Genomic DNA, 22285 nt, shown 5'->3' with positions numbered 1-22285 from the left:
CTACCTGGTTAAATAAAGGTAAAATAAAATAAAATAAATAAAAACTAGATAGGGAACACTGTGTCAAGTAGTGCACTACATAGGGAACATGGAACTAAAAGTAGTGCACTAGATAGGGAACACTGAGTCAAAAGTAGTGCACTACATAGGGAACACAGTGACCATTTGGAAGCTCTGTCCTGAAGAAACCTTCGGGATGTTGTCATTCCTGCAGCTCTTCCCCCACACTGGGCAGTCAGGCCAATGGGTCACGGGAGTGGTTTACAGGAGACTAGCCCAATGAAACATTCAATGAAAGGTGTGCCACATGCCACTATTCAAAACAAAACAGCCTAGTGAGGTCACCCCTACTGCACAAAACACAGGTCTCTCTGCAAAATATAAATCTCCAAATATTTGTAAGGGTCCAAGTACTCGACCATGAGGTACACCTGCGTCAACTTGGGCTCTTGTTCCATCAGTGCCTATAGACCAGAGGTCATTTGATGGACAGGTGTTGATATGCACAACCTCGTAACACTATAGTTGGGGGTCAACTCAGTCCTCGTCATATTGTCTTTATAAACATAATCAGAAAAGAGTACAGACATGTAGAAAACAGGTGAAAGGAAATGAATACTAAGCAAACCAAATTATATATTTTTGTTCTATCTGTCCCATTCTTATCCGTCTGTGGTCAGTTGTCACACCAGTCGTTATCCACCTGAGGGGCATGGGGACTAAAGGGCCTGAGGACAGGGCCTGAGGACACACTTTCCTTCAAACGAGTCTCGCTAAACAGAAACAGTTGGTCTGAAAATGGCCTTGGCCAAAACACTATGATCCTCATTCAAATGCTACCAAGCAAACATAGATTTTTGCATTTACAAGTTCTCATTTTAGAACGGCTGATCCACGGGAGCCGAAGGAAGGAGGGATGGAGAGAGGAGAGGATGAAGAAAGGGTACCTGCCTCTGACTGACGTCTACAGTAGGACGTTGACTGTGTTTGTTTGTCAGGCTTTGCTGCCAATTTACTGGGTTCCTCCTCCTCCCTTTGTTGATCTTCATAAGCTCACCCTCCTTTGTTATTTGCCACATCTCAAAAAAAGAGGAGCACTTACATCTCCTCATCTATATTGGAGGTTCAAAGATCAAAGATGGGGGGGATTGGGAAAGCAGGGATGGGAAAGCACCACGGAGGAGTCTGTCGACCACCTAAAGAGATTGCTTTGATTCCCTCCACATCCAACATGACCTCTATTGTTGCAGCACTGACTTCTCCAAGACATGTCAAGAAACTTAATCTACATCGCCATTTGAGAACAACCCTGGGATATCCAGGATTTATTTGATCGGAGATCCAAAAATGGGATCTGGGATCGGAAAATGGGATCTATTATCCCAAAATGGTGAGCTCTCATTGGTCAAAAATGGAGTCAATCAACCACCGTGTGCGATGTTGGTGCAGAATTAAGATTAGAATTCAGGGAGGACCTACAACTGTCTGTATGTCCTATGACTGCAGCTCAGCCTTACAGTAAGAAGATCTGTGAAAAGTGTGGGGCAAAATTTCTGGGCATCTGAGGTATCAGCAACTAACATACACTCTTCTCTACTTTACTCTAGTCTACACAGGTTGAATAGTATGAATATATTCTTAATTATCTCCCTGAGAGAATACTCAGATCTGCATCCACAATACTAACATGACCTAATGTGGGTGTAGACAATGGCACGGTTTTAGAGGCCCTCCTCTTGGCTGCAGAGACAATAGGAGGGCCTCTAAAAGGAGGGCCTCTTTTGCTGTTTTATAGCTGATTTCATGCTATTATACACATTTTGTCATGGGGCTGAGAGGAAATTTGCTGTTTTAAAGCTAATTTCATGTAGTTCTACACATTTTCCCATGGATTATGCTGTGTTTTTATGCTATCTGAGTGACTCAAACAAAATCAATGTGGCCCCACGCCATAGTTTTTATTTAGGTGATTGTTAGTTCTCATAGATAATTTAAAAAATATATTCTCCATTATCTTTTCTACATCTGTTATATCTGCTTTTAGTCATTTAAATTTACGCTGAGAACTTTTTACCATCCTGAAAATTATATATTTTTAAATAAAACATAATTCAGTCTTATTTTACCTATTTTTTTCAGTGGCGGCCACACTGCTATGGAGCTTGTTGTGTCTAAGGTATGGAGCTTGTTGTGTCTAGGTCATGGAGCTTGTTGTGTCTAGGTCATGGAGCTTGTTGTGTCTAAGGTATGGAGCTTGTTGTGTCTAGGTCATGGAGCTTGTTGTGTCTAGGTCATGGAGCTTGTTGTGTCTAAGGTATGGAGCTTGTTGTGTCTAGGGCATGGAGCTTGTTGTGTCTAAGGTATGGAGCTTGTGGTGTCTAGGTCATGGACCTTGTTGTGTCTAAGGTATGGAGCTTGTTGTGTCTAGGTCACGGAGCTTGTTGTGTCTAGGTCATGGAGCTTGTTGTGTCTAGGGCATGGAGCTTGTTGTGTCTAAGGTATGGAGCTTGTTGTGTCTAGGTCATGGAGCTTGTTGTGTCTAGGGCATGGAGCTTGTTGTGTCTAAGGTATGGAGCTTGTTGTGTCTAGGTCATGGAGCTTGTTGTGTCTAGGTCATGGAGCTTGTTGTGTCTAAGGTATAGAGCTTGTTGTGTCTAGGTCATGGAGCTTGTTGTGTCTAGGGCATGGAGCTTGTTGTGTCTAAGGTATGGAGCTTGTTGTGTCTAGGTCATGGAGCTTGTTGTGTCTAGGGCATGGAGCTTGTTGTGTCTAAGGTATGGAGCTTGTTGTGTCTAGGTCATGGAGCTTGTTGTGTCTAGGTCATGGAGCTTGTTGTGTCTAGGTCATGGAGCTTCTTGTGTATAGGTCATGGAGCTTGTTGTGTCTAGGTCATGGAGCTTGTTGTGTCTAGGTCATGGAGCTTGTTGTGTCTAAGGCATGGAGCTTGTTGCCTCCAGACCATAAGAGTACTGTAAGCCGTTTTTGCAAGCCTGAGTTAGATGCAGCATACAGGGCTTTGTCTTTTGGTGGGACGAACAAACAGAACCATTGGAACATGACGGTAAGAGAAATGGGCCCAAAACAATTATGTGGTCGAAATTCAGTAGAATGAAAGAGCTGAAAGCAGTTAGGTCTTGTTTCTTTTCAATGCCTGTCAATTAATTCGGTCCATCATTACCACTGTCCTTGCCCCTGATGACTTTTGTTGGTTCTGGGATGTTGGGTCGATGAAATTACACAGAGGGAAGAGAATAAATTATGCCGATAATCCACATTTTTCCAAGATGCTGATCAAAAAGAGGTTGCTATTCCAAAGGGTTTGGAGGGATGATAATAATGGGCTAATACTTGCTATGAGTCTTTTTACCCTGTTTCCATAGAAACACCTTTTCTTGTGTATTTCTTGGAACCAGACTTCATATACAAAGAGGGGAAGATGAAAATCTGTCTGGATAAAAATATGTAGATTTTCATATAATACGCCTGCCGCAAGCATTATCATCATCAATAACTTAACTACCTTTGTTACAGTAATATTATGTGATAATTAATTAATACTGTATATCATTTATTATTTTCCCAGAGTTTTATAAAGCTGATAATATTATTCCTTTTTATCGTAGTTCTCTTCAAACAGACATATTTTCTTCATTTCTATTTTTACAAACAGCTGGATGGAGCCTCCACTTCAAGACCGATGGTTGGACCTGAAGAGCTGAGGTGGACGAGCAGAAGAGAGGAAGGAGAGGAGGGGAATGTTGGGGGGATGCTCAGTGGAACAGTTGGACACCATATCGTGGATCCTTGGTCTCCCGGATTTCAATCTGGGGAAAAAAGAAAAGCGAAAGGTAGAGAGAGAGAGAGAGAGGAATAAGGAAGTAACAGGAATGAATCTGGTATGAAATAAGGGTAGAGGGGGAGAGAGGAATAAGGAAGTAACAGGAATTGATCTGGTTTGAAATAAGGGTAGAGGGGGAGAGAGGAATAAGGAAGTAACAGGAATGGATCTGGTATGAAATAAGGGTAGAGAGAGAGAGAGGAATAAGGAAGTAACAGGAATGGATCTGGTATGAAATAAGGGTAGAGAGGGAGAGAGGAATAAGGAAGTAACAGGAATGGATCTGGTATGAAATAAGGGTAGCGACACAAATGTTGACATTCTGGATTGATTATAATTGATGCCCTATTTCTTTCTCTTTAATAGAAAACAAATTCCTGTAGTGACCATTATTATCATTTATAATGATACAAATAATTTAATCTCATCCAGCATGTAGCCTAGTGGTTAGAGCGTTGGGCCAGTAACTGAAAGGTTATTAGATCAACTCCCAGAGCTGACAAGGTAAAACTCTGTCGTTCTACCCCTGAACAAGGCAGTTAACCCACTGTTCCTAGGTCATCATTGTAAATAAGAATTTGTTCTTAACTGACATGCCTAGTTAAATAATGGTAAAATTAAAATTAAAATATACAGGGGATATGATGTGGATTTGAAGGGATACGCATGAAACATGAGTCACTGTTAGTAACTGAGGTGTGGAATATGAATTAAACTTAAAAACAAAGAAACATACTAATGTAATGTCATTTAAAGGTCACAGCTGAGTGCACTTTCTCTGACATTTCAGACCAAATAGCTAGAAACAACATTTCATTATGTTTTTGTATGGGACCATCTTGTATATAACTTTTGTTATGTTTGATATTTATACCGGTATATTGAGTAGGATTCAGCACTACGACAGTAATAACCACAGTCACTGCGCTACAGAACATAACAAAAGCTGATGTGCCTCAGAACGTGCATCTGGTCACGTTGTTTACATGCAATTGTCTTTTTGCCTGGTTATAAAAATAGTGTTTACATAAAAGAATATGCATGTGCTTGACTTGCTTTGTCCTCAACGCTTTGCAGAAAACACACAACGAAACCAAGCTGATGTTTTCAAACCAACAGCCATTAACATTCCATACAAAACAGCTACGTTGCTTAATGAGCAAAGTAATGAGTCAATTAATTAAACCCACATTGCGTGTCACACCCTGCCCTAACTCCACATCGTTAGTCCGCTTGGACCTGAGACTACATTAACTTCCTGTTTGTGACTCAGTGTGCCTGGCGGCGGATAATAACAGCTGTAGCACTTTGCCGTGATAACTCTTCCTCTACGCTATTTTAATGAAAATCAGATTATGCCAAAAGTGAGTCCAACAGGGGCGGGGCTGAGAGTTAATAGGTGGAGGGGAGGGAGGAGAAAAAGGGCATAGTGTTATTAATCTGTTCAGAAGCCCAGCTCCACCTCCTCCGCCCGAACAGGTGTCACATTTGGCTAGGCCAGGACGGCTGTGGTGCAGACCGAATTAAGTCATCACATTCCTCCCCCACGTTGGAAACAAATGGCGGAGTGCTGAGGCACCAACAGGACCATAACCAACCCCCCCTGTCCATATTAGGAAGAGGATATGAACAGAGTGGTATCTAGATGTCAATTTTCTGTCTGTATTTTTCGACGTGCTAATTGAGGAGTTGGCTTTTAATATGAAAGCAACACGAGCAGGAACCATATGAGGAGAGGTCGAGGGAGGGAGGAAGCAAAACACCAGTACTACTCATTACAGAAGTGGGCAGATCAAAACGTCTGAAACAGCAACGAACAGGTTCCTGGTGCATGCTAGGGTTTGTTTACATGCACATTGGTTGATTGAGTGGTCATATTCCCCATTATATTGATTAAATGGGGGAAGCTGAGTGGTCTTACTCTGTCCATCTTGAGGGTGGAGCCAAGGTGGAGATGCTGGAGGGGAGGAAGGTAGTATTAGCCCTGTGCATCATCACGACAACAATAGGTACAGCTATTGTCTACCACACCCGATTACTTCTGTCACCTGACTAGCATCTATAGCACTAAACAAACATACAGTGGGGCAAAAAAGTATTTAGTCAGCCACCAATTGTGCAAGTTCTCCCACTTAAAAAGATGAGAGAGGCCTGTAATTTTCATCATAGGTACACTTCAACTATAACAGACAAAATGAGAAGAAAAAAAATCCAGAAAATCACATTGTAGGATTTTTTTTACAAATTTTATGCAAAATCTAATAAAAAGGGAGAAACATAGCCAACCAGTGCCTAGTCCAATTTAGTAGTTTGATTTTATTGGATGATTTATGGGACAAAACTAGCCTATCTATATCCTCTATGATAGTTCAAGTTCTTACTGCGGCCTTGAGTCAAAATGACATGGATGAGTCCACACATTAACCCAGCGTTTTCCAAACTCGGTCCTCGGGATCCCAAGGATGCACCTTTTGGTTTTTGCCCTAACAATACAAGGCTGATTGAAATGATCAAATCTGAATGATTAGATTATTATTTGAATCCGCTGTGTAGTGTTAGGGTAAAAAAAACTAAACGTGCACACCTTGGGGTACCGAGGACCGAGTTTGGGAAACCACCTTTTGGAGTGCTGTATAGCATCCAAATTAGGAAGTTGTCAGATCTCAGACAAAACACCCTATTACGACTTCCTAATATGGATACTGTACTGCTGACTAAAATGCATTACAAAAATGATCCAAAATCTCTTTGTGGAGCAGTGTCGTCAACTCACTACAGTATATTAGATACCAGCCCTCTGTCTCTCTCCATATCGTAGGCTGATTCTATCATTACTTTCACCACCTGACGAGGACAGTTGTCTCATTCTACGTGCAAATAAAAAGGCCTTAAGCTTTCATTTCGTCCGTTTTTATCGACTGAAGCGTTTTTAATCGACTGAAGTCAACGTTTTCAAGGTAGAAAATCTACTGTGGACAAGGAGTTCATTTTTGCACTCGTCTAATAGAAAACCTCACTCTGATGTTACTGTCTCTCCTTGAACAACGATAACCTTCCCTCCTTTTCATCCTTAACCAAGAAAGAGCCTTTTTCCAGATCAAGCTGAAAACAGTTCTTAAAATACCGTAACATTAAGTATTCACATATTCAAACACAATTCCTTTTCACTGTGAGACAAAACGACATAAGCAGGGAATTTTTTCCCAGCACATTAAAAGTTCATTTTCTGTGGAATACAAAGTGGTGGACACGTTTCTCCCTTGAGCATCACTACTAGTGCTTTTAACAATTCATTTTTCATGGGCCCCGGTGCTACTGCTCACAGCTTACATATTTGTGTTTATGAGAGCTTGTTAATGGGACTCCGCTCAAAAATAGGCTAGCATTTTCCTCTCCCTTTCTCTTTCTGAATTTAAGCGGCTTTATTGGCATGGGAAGCATATGTTTACATTGCCAAAGCAAGTGAAATAGATAATAACAATTAACATTACACTCACAAAAGTTCCAAAGGAATAGACACATTTCAAATGTCATGTTATGTTTATATACTGTGTTGTAACGATGTGCAAATAGTTAAAGTACAAAGGGGAAAATAAATTAACATAAATATGGGTTGTATTTACAATGGTGTTTGTTCTTCACTGGGTGCCCTTTTCTTGTGGCAACAGGACACAAATATTGTTGCTGTGATTATACCTCATTCCTGTGGGAGTGCATCCTGCCCCAGGATCTACTCTACTCGCTAATCCACCTGGTCAGCAGAGGTCACTGTACACACCACATACACGACCACACAGCACAGATACCTTACAATCACAACACACCACAGAGCATAAACAGTCACAACAGCGGTTTGACTTACCCTGGACACTGCAAAATCTGTGAAGACAGAAGGAGAATTGTTTTGAGTCAACCTTCTTCAGTAGGATTGATATTGATGTGAATGGGGGGGGATGATTTTGACTGCACATGTATATTCTATCTAATCATTTTTTCTAATTTTGTCTTTTTTGGTGTGAATTTCATGACATGGTCATACATACAGAAAACCATAACCTTTAACCCTTATCAAGAAAACCCCTTTTTACAACAAACATACAGAGAAACTGATTAAATAGAAAATAGTAGAACACTGATAGAAAAGGAGATGAGAGAGGCTGAAGGGAGGAAGACTGTTGCAGACCACTGATTCCTTATACACTGAATATACCAAATATTATGAACACTTGCTGTTTCCATGACATAGACTGACCAGGTGATCCCTTATTGATGTCACTTGTTAAATCCACTTCAATCAGTGTAGATGAAGGGGAGGCGACAGGTTAAAGAAGGATTTTTAAGCCTTGTGTAAGCCTTGTGTAAGCCTTGTGTAAGCCTTGTGTATGTGTGCCATTCAGAGGGTGAATGGGCAAGACAAAATATTTAAGTTCCTTTAAACGAGGTATGGTAGTAGGTGCCAGGCACACATACACAATCCAAGAACAATGTCAAGAACCTCAGCGCTGCTGGGTTTTTCACACTCAACAGTTTCCCATGTGTACTGTATCTAGAATATGCTGTTACTTTTTATTATTACTTTTTATTTTAGCCTACTTGGTAAATATGTTCTTCTTCTTGAACTGCACTGCTGGTTAAGGGCTTGTAAGTAAGCATTTCACTGTAAAGTCTACACTTGTTGTATTTGGCGCATGTGACAAATAAAGTTTGATTTGATTTGAATGGTCCACCACCCAACGGACATCCAGCTAACTTGACAAAACTGTGGGAAGCATTGGAGTCAACATGGGCCAGCATCCCTGTGGAATGCTTTCGACACCTTAAGCAGGGAATTGTAGAATCCATGCCCTGACGAGTTGAGGCTGTTTGGTATACTCAGTGTAGACTAAATGTTGTTGACATATGCACAGGGGGCAGACTTTGCTATGTTTCAGGGGGTTTCGGTTTAAACAGACCCTCAACAGCATTTTGAAACAGGCGCCCAAATCGCTAAGTCCGCCCCTGCATATGCATTTGTTACTGTTTATGTTTATACAGAGCTTAAACATGTTTGGTAATCTGTATGTAGAGTCCTTCCTTATACTAAATAATGTCTGAATGTAGGCCACAGACACCACATCACAGTTCTGTTCAAACAGTTCTGTGTCTACTTATGCACAAGCCCAGTGTCAAATTGAGAGCAGTTCAATGTGATAATAACAATGGGAGGAAATCCAATTTTGCAAAGAAAAGTATACATTATGGTATAAAGAGCCTTCAGAAAGTATTCACACCCCCTGATTTATTCCACATTGTTGTGTTACACCCTGAATTCAAAATGGATGAAATGGGTTTTTTCTCACCCATCTACACACAATACACCATAATAACAAAGTGAAAACATGTTTTTAGATATTTTTGCTAATTTATTGAAAATGAAATACAAAATATCTAATTTACATAAGCATTCACACTCCTGAGTCAACACTTTGTAGAAGCACCTTTGGCAGCGATTACAGCTGTGAGTCTTTCTGGGTATGTCTCTTAGAGCTCTCCACACCTGGATTATGCAGCATTTGCCTATTATTATTATTTTTTAATTCTTCAAGCTCTGTCAAATTGGTTGTTGATCATTGCTAGACAATCATTTGCTGTTAAAATACAATAATAATAGTTATTCTTAACTGGAACAAACTGATTGAAGCAAGATGCTTTTTGAGGCAAACACACTCACACAGTTCTGGGTTTGCTCATCTACAGCAGGAAGTGGTCTCCTACCTGTGTCACGGCTTCTATAAGTAGTGGGTGGAGGAGTCAGGCGCAGAGAGCAGGGTAGTTCACAAGATGTGGATCTTTATTTTCCAAAAACCCAGAGAGACGGTCACGCCACACACACAACGGCGCGTAAAGACCCAGTCCAAACAAGCAGGACGAAACTGATTGGAAAAATGAATACCACAAAATAATCACACACCATAAACAGAAAAACAAGCCCGCACAAAAGCCGGCGGGCCTACTGGATTTAAATAACCCACAACCAAAACACGAATCAGTTGCAACCAATCAGACACAACTAAATTAAACAGAAAAGGGGATCGGTGGCAGCTAGTAGGCCGGCGCCGCCCAAACAGAAAAGGGGATCGGTGGCAGCTAGTAGGCCGGCGACGCCGAGCGCCGCCCGAACAGGAAGAGGCACCAATTCATGACGGGATTCATGACAACCTGACTGAGTAAGCAGGAGATGTTCTGGTCCAGTTTGGCACCACATACCTATGCGAGTCAGGGTTCTCAACTCTGACATACTTAGAAAACAAGAACAGAAACAGTTTCAAGGCTGAGCATGAAGTCAGTGTTGTACTGTCAAAAACAGAGCCCAGAATAGACATCTTTTTTTCTTCTGAACTGTAATAAACTGATTGATCACATCACACAGATATAGACCAGAAAAGGACTGTTTGTGTGTTTCCTGATCTATATCTGTGTGATGTGATCAATCAGTTAATTCCAGTTCAGAATAAAACATATGTATTGTATTTTAGCAGCAACAGTTCCAACCTAGACGTTCTTTCAACAATCATTTCTACAGTAAGATGTACAGTAGGCCTGATCATTTTTCATCTGTACTGTTACTTAGGGTTGCACTATCAAAAAGCCTGTGTGTGTGTTCTGTTATTCATCTGTGTGATGTGATCAATCTGTTTATTCCAGTTCAGAATGAAAATTATTTATTGCATTTTAACAGCAACAGTTCCAACCAAGACATATATGTAAGTGTTTTAATGGGGGAAAATAAACATTAATAGATATTTATGTGGATATTTAAATTCATTTGCTTTTGTCTATATTGCATTTGTTTTTTTTGTGTACCGATATTTATGTATAGTTGCATATTTTCCTAAGCTTGGGTCCCAGGAAAACACAGCAATTCTCATTTGGGTCCCAGGCTGAAAAAATGTAAGAACCCCATGCTTTAGTGCCTTGTTGCAAACAGGTGCATGTTTTGGAATATTTGTTATTCTGTACAGGCTTCCTTATTTTACCTCTATCAATTCGGTTAATGTGGAGTAACAACAATGCAGTTGATCCATCCTCAGTTTTCTCCTATCACAGCCATTAAACTCATAACTGCTTTAAAGTCACCATTGGCCTAATGGGGAAATCCCTGAGTGGGTTCCTTCCTCTCTGGCAACCGAGGACACCGATATCTTTGTAGTGACTGGGTGTATTGATACACCATCCAAAGTGTAATTAATAACTTTGCCATGCTCAAAGTTGATATTCAATGTCTGCTTTCTTTATTTTTACCCATCTACCTATAGGTGTCCTTCTTTGTGAGGTATTGGAAAACTTCCCTGGTATTGTAATTTAATCTGTGTTTGAAATTCTCTGCTCAACTGAGGGACCATACAGATAATTGTATGTGTGGGGTACAGAGATGAGGTAGTCATTCCAAAAAAAATGTTAAGCACTATTAGTGCACACAGAATGAGTCCATGCAACTTACTACGTGACTTGTTAAGCACATTTTTACTCCTGAACTTATTTAGGCTTGTCATAACCAAGGGGTTGAATACTTATTGACTGAAGACATTTTAGCTTTTCATTTTGTATTAATTTGTAAACATTTCAAAAATATAATTCCACTTTGACATTATGGGCTATTGTGGGTAGGCCAGTGACCCAAAAAAATCGAATTGTAATCCATTTTAAATTAAAGCTGTAATACAACAAAATGTTGAAAAAGTGAATGCACTGTATTTCACTGCTATCGCTGGTTAAACCAATTGTTTATCCCCAAGGGTTGTTGAGTGAGACTATTCCTCTTGGCTGGCTCAAATAGGTTTTGCAGCTCCATTGGAATACTGTCCAAATTCTGGCCTCCCGCGGTGAGAACCTCTAGGAGGTCTGGTGTGGGAAATGGGAGGGAAACGCTCAGAATATTGTGGCTGGAAAATATCCCTCGCAATCCATCGGACACACAAACATGTCCACATCTGCTCGTTGATGCGCCATTGTATCTAATTCAAACAAAAATATAATTTAGGCTACTTTTTCATGTATATTTGTTTTCAAATCGCATTTCGGGGTGTCATATTCTCAAGACCGAGAAAATACCATTCCTTCATGTCGCAAAGAAACGAGCCATGAAGCTGTGAATGAATCTATTTCATCTGATCAATTTATGTGAAGGTATTCCAACATTTCTCTGCCTCTGGTCTTGTGGGTTGGTTTAATTAACCCTGCAAATGAACACTAGCAGTGAACATGTGTCGGCACTAGTTAGCCATGATGCTAATGCCTCCCTGTCTCCGGCTAGTGTAAAGGGTTTGGTATCAGAGAACTGGCCATCACCCTAAAGATATCTTCTTTAAATACTCTGACAGTAGTAGTTCCTGCTTCCGAGCTGACCTGTCAGAGTAGAGACCAAGTGTGGTTTAAACTTACTCAACCTATGTTGATTGTTGGCGCCCAAACTGGTCCCAGCCCCCAGGCGCTCCCATTGGCAGGTGTAGTTGTTGCTGGGCAGAATATCTATGCGCTCATACCCTAAATACCGTTATCTCACATCTGGTTCTTGTTACTGCTAAGTTTGAGTTCTAACAAAAGACAGTCTGTTTAACTGCCTATGTTCTGTACGTGTCTCCCACAACTCATGATAGCTGCCTATACCTCAAGGCCAGCCTCAGCCTTTCCGCTAGTCACATCATATGTCACAAAATGTTGCTTTTAACATACACAGACACCCTCATGATAGGCCAAGCATATTTTCAATCCTCACACTAGACAACTCCATAAAGCTCAGCCTCATGGGAAACGGGGGAAATGTTGTTGAACGTGGAGAATACCACCGGGGGGTTGCACTATGCTACATCTGAGCAAATGCTACTAAGGGGGAAATAAATATGACAGCTTTAATTGCTTCGGTTGAGGGAAGAGAACATTTATGAATGTGAACCGTGTCTAGAAGGAGATTTTTTTTCAACGACGGAGGGTGGGGTGGGTAAACGCCCGGGTAGATTAAGGCAAAACAAATAAAGCCAGACGAGTTCTGGCACGCTGCCACTAGGTTGTTGTTGACGCAACACCGCTACTCAGGCAACTACTGATGCCTCAACACCAACCTCCACAACCACACTGCAACCCCCCTACCTCATCTTGTGCTAGCCCAGACGCACCCTTCCACATCCTTTACCCCCTCCTTGAACCAGATGAAACAAAATTAGCATCCAGTGGATGGATGATGGGGGGAGAGAAAGATTAATCGAGGGGGAATGATTGGAGGAATATGAGAGAGAGAGGGAGGAATATGAGAGAGAGAGAGAGAGAGAGGGGGGGGGGATATGGGAGAGAGAGAGGGAGGAATATGAGAGAGAGAGAGAGAGAGAGAGAGAGAGAGAGAGAGAGAGAAAGGGAGGAGGGAAATATGAGAGAGAGAGAGAGAGAAAGATTGGAGGAATATGAAAGAGAGAGAGGGGGAGGATTATGAGAGAGAGAGAGAGAGAGGGGAGGAATATGAGAGAGAGAGAGGGAGGAATATGAGAGAGAGAGGGGGGAGGATTATGAGAGAGAGAGAGGGAGGAATATGAGAGAGAGAGAGAGAGGAGGAATATGAGAGAGAGAGAGAGAGAGAAGAGGGAGGAATAGAGAGAGAGAGAGAGAGAGGGAGGAATATGAGAGAGAGAGAGAGAGAGAGGGGGGGGGGATATGGGAGAGAGAGAGAGGGAGGAATATGAGAGAGAGAGAGAGAGAGAGAGAAGAAAGAGAGAGAGGGAGGAATATGAGAGAGAGAGAGAAAGATTGGAGGAATATGAAAGAGAGAGAGGGAGGAATATGAGAGAGAGAGAGAGGGAGGAATATGAGAGAGAGAGGGGGAGGAATATGAGAGAGAGAGGGAGGAATATGAGAGAGAGAGAGAGAGAGGGAGGAATATGAGAGAGAGAGAGGGAGGAATATGAGAGAGAGAGAGAGAGGAATATCAGAGAGAGAGAGAGAGAGAGAGAGAGGGAGGAATATGAGAGGGAGAGAGAGAGAGAGAGAGGGAGGAATATGAGAGAGAGAGAGGGAGAGGGGGATATGAGAGAGAGAGAGAGGGAGGAATATGAGAGAGAGAGAGAGAGGGATATGATAGAGAGAGAGAGAGAGAGAGAGAGGAGAGAGAGAGAGGGAGAGAGAGAGCGAGAGATGGAGGAATATGAGAGAGAGAGGAATATAAGAGAGAGAGAGAGAGAGAGAGGAGAGAGGGAGGAATATGAGAGAGAGAGAGAGGGGAGAGGGGGATATGAGAGAGAGAGAGAGAGAGAGAGAGGGGGAGGAATATGAGAGAGAGAGAGAGAGAGAGAGAGGATGAATATGAGAGAGAGAGAGAGAAAGATTGGAGGAATATGAAAGAGAGAGAGGGAGGAATATGAGAGAGAGAGGGAGGAATATGAGAGAGAGAGAGGGAGGAATATGAGAGAGAGAGAGGAGAGAGAGAGAGAGAATATGAGAGAGGAGGAATATAAGAGAGAGAGAGAGAGAGAGAGGGAGGAATATAAGAGAGAGAGAGAATATGAGAGAGAGAGAGAGAGAGAGGAATATGAGAGAGAGAGAGAGAGAGAGAGAGAGAGAGAGAGAGAGAGAGAGAGAGAGAGAATATGAGAGAGAGAGAGAATATGAGAGAGAGAGAGAGAGAGAGGGAGGAATATGAGAGAGAGAGGGAGGAATATGAGAGAGAGAGAGGGAGAGAGAGAAGCCTCCTGCTGGATTATGTCACGTAACCATGGAAACATATTAGAGGGCTATGAGGGGGGTGTTGCGGCACAGTCGATAGCGTGCAGGGGGTGTGTTGTTTGACATTTTTCTTAATGCAGTTTGACACACTGTCTTCTCCTGCCTCTGATCATGCTGCAACATCCCTCATCACGATGCCACCAATATTTTTGGTAAATCGTAAAAAATATACTGATGCACCAAATGTAGATAGAGCAACGTTGCCTCGTTATTCAACCCTAGAAGACAGAAATATTTCATAGACAAAGGTTTTGTAAAGGGAACAGTGAGTAGATTATTAAAAACCTTGATGATGTAATGCACCCGACATCACAATGCTTTTCACAGAAACTGAAATGCAATATAAAATATTGTATGAACATGTGTCTGTCCCCTGGTACACAAAGACTTTAAACCTCCACCCCGATCAACATCACAATTTTCAAGTCCAACAAGCAGGAAAACCAGCCCTGGCTGTGCAATCTACAAGAAAAACAGTCCTGACCTGGGATAGGGTTCCCCCTGCGGTGATGCATTGGCTTTCCTCATGTAACAGGCATGAGCTCTCATGTCATTGTGGTAGCTATAGCTGTAGTTAGTCGTTTTCATTTTGAAATAGTGCTAGATAGCTAGCCTTTGAGCTGAGCTCGCTACACGGTGGCTTGTTTGTGCCAAAAGTTTTACTCAAAACATTGAAACTTGATTTTCAATGCAATAATAAAAAAGAACAGGGCTGGTTTTGAAATGTAATTAAAACATAACTACATAGCACTTTGTAAACCCAGAACGTTGCTTGATATATGAAAACAATTAGCATTAGCCACTGGTGTCTCAATATATAGAAATAATAAAAAATAATATACTGTAATGAAACAGCAGGGAGCAGGTCTCGAACCCTCGACCTTCTAGCCCGAGGTCTGGCGCGCTATCGACTGTACCGCAGATGCATGCTCGTGCAGCAGAGTTGATTTCCGCGCTTATAAACCCAGGGTCGTTACAATACAGTATATGCCATTTAACAGATGTTCTTATCCAAAGCAATTTACAGTTATGCGTGCATTTTTTTAATAACCTAGCCCATCTGGTCAATACCTTAATTTTACAATCCTGCTGCCAAAATGTGGTAACAAATAGGACTTTTGACGCATAATTCAAAGAAAAGCTGTTAGTCTAGATTAGATTATCCTAGTTGTTAGCCTGGATTAGCATTATCCCATTTGTTAGCCTAGACTAGCATTTGGCTAGCTGTTAGCGTAGATTAGCATTAGCCTAGCTATTAGCCTATATTAGCATTAGTCTAGCGGTTATCTTAGAATCATTAGCGCCTCACCTTTCTGTTCTAATTTGAGCTGCTCCTCCAGCTGGAAGTCATTCTGCCGGTTGCCCAAAACGAAGGCCAGGAAGGAGAGGATGAGGGCGTCCATGATGCCAACGACGGCCAGCATGTAGGCCCAGCGCACCGAGCAGTTTCCCAGCGTGTACTTCCCTGTCTCTTCGCCACACATGTCGCGTACCACCTCCGCATCCCAGCCATCTGGGAAGATCATACAGCCCAGGAGCAAACACACAGCTATGGGGAGAGAGGAGTTCTAGTTTAACGACCACACTGCTGCTGTATGTTTTAGCGTACTTGAGACAGGGTGAAGTACGCTATACATACAAAAGTATGTGGACACATCTTCAAATTAGTGGATTCGGCTGTTTCAGGCACACCCATTGCTGACAAGTCTATAAAATCGAGCACACAGCCATACGATTGTTTATCCCATGTGTAACTCTGTGCTGTTTTTGTCACACTGCTTTGCTTTATCTTGGCCAGGTCGCAGTTGTGAATGAGAACTTGTTCTCAACTGGCCTACCTGGTTAATGCTGCAGTAGTTTATGTGTCGGGGGGCTAGGATCAGTTTGTTATATCTGGAGTACTTCTCTTGTCTTATCCGGTGTCCTGTGTGAATTTAAGTAGGCTCTCTCAAATTCTCTTTCTCTCTTTCTTTCTCTCGCTCGGAGGACCTGAGCCCTAGGACCATGCCTCAGGACTACCGGGAATGATGACTCCTTGCTGTCCCCAGTCCACCTGGCCGTGCTGCTGCTCCACTTTCAACTGTTCTGCCTGCGGCTATGGAACCCTGACCTGTTCACCGGACGTGCTACCTGTCCCAGACCTGCTGTTTTCAACTCTCTAGAGACAGCAGGAGCGGTAGAGATACACTCAATGATCGGCTATGAAAAGCCAACTGACAATTACTCCTGAGGTGCTGACTTGTTGCACCCTCGACAACTACTGTGATTATTAGCCATGTTCTGTTATAATCTCCACCCGGCACAGCCAGAAGAGGACTGGCCACCCCTCATAGCCTGGTTCCTCTCTAGGTTTCTTCCTAGGATTTGGCCTTTCTAGGGAGTTTTTCCTAGCCACCATGCTTCTACACCTGCATTGCTTGCTGATGGGGTTTTAGGCTGGGTTTCTGTACAGCACTTTGAGATATCAGCTGATGTAAGAAGGGCTATATAAATACATTTGATTTGATACTTGCCCCAATGCATAGTTCCAACTGTAAGGTTTGGTGGAGGAGGAATAATGGTCTGGGGCTGTTTCTCATGTTTTGGACTAGGCCTCTTAGTTCCAGAGAAGGGAAATCTTAACGCTACAGCATACAATGACATTCTAGACGATTCCGTGCTTCCAGCCTGTTTCAGCATGACAATGCCCCCCGTGCACAACGCAAAGTTCAAACAGAAATGGTTTGTCGAGATCGGTTTGAGAAAGCCCTCACCTCAACTCCATGGAACACCGTTGGGATGAATTGGAACGCCGACTTCGAGCCAGGCCTAATTGCCCAACAACAATGCCTGACCTCACTAATGCTCTTGTTGCTGAATGGAAGCATGTCCCCACAGCAATGTTCCAACATCTAGTAGAAAGCCTTCCCAGAAGAGTGGAGGCTGTTATAGCAACAAAGGTGGGACCAACTCCATATTAATGCCCATGATTTTGGAATGATGTTCGACAAGCAGGTGTCCACATAATTTTGTTCATGTGTAGTTTTGGGGAAGTGGGAAATATTATGAAGTGTACAGATTTAGAGGGCGGTGAGGAGGATAAATGAAGTGTACACTAGAGAGGGGGTAAGGAGGTAGATTCAGGGGGTATGGAATGGGGGAGTAGTATAGGGGGACAGCGCACGGGATCGGTGTTGTGTTGGGAGGGTTAGGTGAGATTTAGGCAACAACATTTTGGGAGTAAGGAAAGAGTACAAAATAAGGGGACATGGAGAAAAAAGGAAAGCGATGGAAAGAAATAACGTTTTTTTTAAATGTGACACTGCATTTCACATCGTAAGTCAACCCTCATTGTCAATGGACCCGCTTCGCAAGCATCCCTCTCTGTCTTGCTCTTACACTCAACCAAAGCTGAGCCAGAGGGAGAGAGAAAACATTAATAACGAAAACAGCAGGAAGAGGAAATCTTCATCTTCATCCAAGGCTCAGTGGAGAACACTGACGTTGCAGCTGAGCCCAGTGAAAAAGCCCGCCAGATAAAGAGGTGTGCGTCTGTCCTTTGCCACAACACACAGTCATTTATTATACGGTTCAAGCGGCCACTGTATGTTTTAGCGTACTTTGCTTGAGGCAGGGGCACTGTATATGGATTCCTGCGGCCAAAGGGATCAACTTGAAGCAGAGATACACTGCTGCGCTTGCACTGTTTGTGGAACGTGAAACCGGTGTGAAATGGCTAGCTAGTTAGTGGTGTGCGCTAGTAGTGTTTCAATTGGTGACATCACTCGCTCTGAGACCTTGAAATGCTTGTTTCCTTAGCTCTGCAAGGACCGAGGCTTTTGTTGAGCGATAGGTAAAGATGCTTTGTGGCTGACTGTTGTCGATGTGTGCAGAGGGTCCCTGGTTCAAGGCGAGGAGAGGGATGGAATCAAGACTGTTACATTTGAAACTGTTGACCCGGATCACTCCGTTGGGCTTTTTCATTCAATAGGGGTTTCAGTACATTTATCTAAAGCCATCCCTTTAATTACCGTGTACCTTTAAGTTAAAATTTTGTCATTAGACTAGAATATATTGAGAGAACACGTTCAGAATATTAGGGATCAATGAAATAAAGACATCTAAATATATGCATATTCATCTCCGTTTCAGCACCAATTGGTAGATTTAAAAATACTCTGATCTTGTAGATTATTTAGGGTTAGGAAAGTATACTGAGCAAAAATATTAACTAAACATGCAAAGTGTTGGTCCCATGTTTCATGAACTGAAATAGAAGATCCCAAAAATTCTCCATATGCACAAAAAGCTTATTTCTCTCAAATTTTGTGCACAATTTTGTTTACATCCCTGTTAGTGCGCATTTTTACATTGCCAAGATAATCCATCCCCCTGACAGGTGTGGCATATCAAGAAGCTGATTAAACAGCATGATCATTACATAGGTGCATCTTGTGCTGGGGACAATAAAAGGCCACTCTAAAATGTGCAGTTTTGTCACACAGCACAATGCCACAGATGTCTCAAGTTTTGAGGGAGTTCCTGACTGCAGGTATGTCCACCAGAGCTGTTGCCAGAGAATTTAATGTTAATTTCTCTACCATAAGCCACCTCCAATGTCGTTTTAGAGAATTTGGCAATACGTCCAACTGGCCTCACAAACGGAGACCACGCCTAACCATGCCTGCCCAGGGCCTCCACATTCGGCTTCTTCACCTGTTGGATCGTCTGAGGGGGAGGGATCCGGGTGCTGAGGAGTATTTTGGTCTGTAATAAAGCCCTTTTGTGGGGAAAAACTCATTCTGATTGGCTGGCCTGGCTCCTAAGTGGGTGGGCCTATGCCCTCCCAGGCTCAACAATGGCTGCGCCCCTGCCCAGTCATATGAAATCCATAGGTTAGGGCCTAATACATTTATTTAAATTGACTGATTTCCTTAAATTAACTGTATCTCTTTAACATTTTTGAAATTGTTGCATGTTGTGTTTATATGCTGTCAATGACCAAATCGCCTTCTAGTGTCCTCATGGATGGAATGTTATCAACATTTTTCATAATTTCACAATTAATAAATAATATTTGGAAAAAACAGTTGAAAATCCGGTGTTTCCATGTAAAATGGTTGTTATATTTCAGTCTTCTCTGATGTATATGACATGTAATATTGGTATGCAAACTGAAAATGGAATACATTGGTACATGATACATGTCTTCTTTTTTTAAAGTCAATAATCATGTGTGTGAGGTGTATACTTTTGTTTCAAAGTAGATTTGTTTGACTACCATGAAAGAGTGCCGAGCGTCTATCTATGAGAGCCTATCTACGAGCACTGATCTACGAGCGCCAATCTACGAGCACCAAGCGCCGGTCTACGAGCTTCAATCTACGAGCGCCGAGCGCCTATCTACGAGCACCGGTCTACGAGAGCCTATCTATGAGCACCAGTCTACGAGCGCCAATCTATGAGCGCCGATCTATGGGTGCCGATCTACAGGCGCCGTACTACGGGCGCCGATCTACCAGTGCCTATCTACGCTGTGGAGGTAAAAGGTCCTTTGATCCACTGCTGTCACACACACGCACACACATATACACACCGAGGAGGAGAGGAGGCAGAGCGCTTTTTTTATTATTGATAATGAAGAAGAGGGAGAGAAAAAGAGGGTGAGAGGGAGGGAAGGTGGGAGGGATGGAGGGAGGGTATGTGGGAAGGAGTGAAGGTGGGGGAATGGATGGAGGGAGGGAAGGAAGGAAGGAAGGAAGGAAGGAAGGAAGGAAGGAAGGAAGGAAGGAAGGAAGAGGGAAGGAAGGAAGGAAGGAAGGGGAAGGAAGGGAAGGGGAGGAACAGAGGGAGGGAGGGAGGGAAGGTGGAGGAACAGAGGGAGGGAGGGAAGGTGGAGGAACAGAGGGAGGGAGAGAAGGTGGAGGAACAGAGGGAGGGAGGGAAGGTGGAGGAATAGAGGGAGGGAGGAGGGAAGGTGGAAGAATAGAGGGATGGAGGGAGAATGCCAGAGTGAAAGAAAGCCTCAAAGGAGTAGGAAAGAAAGGGAGGATGAAAAAATGATTGGCATAGAAAGGATACAGTCAGAAAGGAGAGCGGAAATGTGGAGAAGAACCCCAAAAAAGATGGAACAATTGTGAGAAAAATAAGATAGAAGGATATTTAGGGAGTCTGATATGAAGAAGGACGTGATATTGATTCAGATTCATTGTTACTATGACCCCCCCCCTTTCCTCTCTCTCCAACCTCATATACTGTATCTCCCTGGAATTAATTCATAACACTGTGTCCTATGGGCATCTGTCCCCTTTGTCTGGAGCAGGATTTACAACTGTTCTTCGGTCACATAACAAGGAGAACTGGCCCTCGTCCGTCACTGCTTTCATTTAGCCACACACACACACACACACACACACACACACACACACACACACACACACACACACACACACACACACACACACACACACACACACACACACACACACACACACACACACACACACACACACACACACACACACACACACACACACACACACACACACACACACACACACACACACACACACACACACACACACACACACACACACACACACACACACACACACACACACACTGCACAACAGACACATGCAAACATAAGTGTACTGTAGAAACATACACACATACACACAAAATCTAATAATTAAACGCTAGATACACAAAAGAAAACACCTTTATTTTTCTGGTCTGATTAGCATTTTAATGACTGAGTTTCAATTAAAACCACTGTCGTAACGGGTTGCTTCCTCACGCACTATTCATCATGCCCTGGGGAGCCACTTCATCTCTTTCTCTCTCTCTTGTTCTTTGTTTGTTTGTTTCTTTCTCTCGCTACACTATCCACAATGTATTCCACTTTGGTGAACACAAATAAAATGTTTATTTCAGTGTAGACTAATAATAAACTAATAATAATAATAAACTAATAAGCGATAATATCCTCTAGATTCAGGCATAACATTTTAGAAGTTATATTACTTCATTAGATCACACTGGAATGGAGTACTATAAATGTTATATTACTTCATTAGATCACACTGGAATGGAGTACTATAAACGTTATATTACTTCATTAGATCACACTGGAATGGAGTACTATTAACGTTATATTACTTCATTAGATCACAATAATGGGCTACAACAAAATGTGTCCTGTTGGGGGTAGTGGAGGACCAGAGTTGGGAAACAACGGTCTACAGGCCAGATGCAAACCAAGACCTCACACTACAGATGATCCCCAAAACGTGTTGTTTTATTGGGCCGTTCCTCCTGATTAACTCCCTCCTTCTGATTCAATCTGAAGGAAGGAGAACACTTTGCATGATGGGACTCTGGGCTTGTACTCATAAAGCGTCTCAGGGTAGGAGTGCTAATCTAGGATCAGGTGTTCCCTGTCCATACACGTTTTCAAATCAAATCAAAGTTTATTTGTCACGTGCAACAGGTGTTGTACAGTGAAATGCTTACTTACAAGCCCTAACCAACAGTGCAATTTTTTAAGGAAAATTAGGTATTAGGTACACAATATATAAGTAAAGAAATACAAAATAATAAGAAAACAGAAAAATGACAGTGAAAATAACAGTAGCGAGGCTATATACAGGTGGTACCAGTACAGAGTCAATGTGCGGGGGCACCGGTTAGTCGGGCTAATTGAGGTAATATGTACATGAA

The 22285-nt window shown here is 42.4% G+C and overlaps 1 protein-coding gene across 1 annotated transcript; it reads right to left on the bottom strand.

Annotated features, from left to right (window-relative positions):
• Positions 1-81: 81 nt before the first annotated feature.
• LOC112246243 (LHFPL tetraspan subfamily member 4 protein-like) lies at positions 82-16128 on the bottom strand. The gene is made up of 4 exons (XM_024414544.2): positions 15894-16128; positions 7701-7717; positions 5760-5795; positions 82-3824 (listed from the first exon to the last, which is right to left on the bottom strand). The coding sequence occupies exons 1-4, from the start codon at positions 16108-16110 to the stop codon at positions 3771-3773; spliced, it is 324 nt and encodes a 107-aa protein (XP_024270312.1). The 5' UTR covers positions 16111-16128; the 3' UTR covers positions 82-3770.
• Between the last annotated feature and the right edge of the window lie 6157 nt (positions 16129-22285).

Source organism: Oncorhynchus tshawytscha, linkage group LG07, assembly GCF_018296145.1.
Source record: "Oncorhynchus tshawytscha isolate Ot180627B linkage group LG07, Otsh_v2.0, whole genome shotgun sequence".
In the NCBI taxonomy this organism is placed as follows: domain Eukaryota; kingdom Metazoa; phylum Chordata; class Actinopteri; order Salmoniformes; family Salmonidae; genus Oncorhynchus; species Oncorhynchus tshawytscha.
The sequence above is the reverse complement of the archived record's forward strand: the minus strand, read 5'-3'. Positions and strand labels throughout refer to the sequence as shown.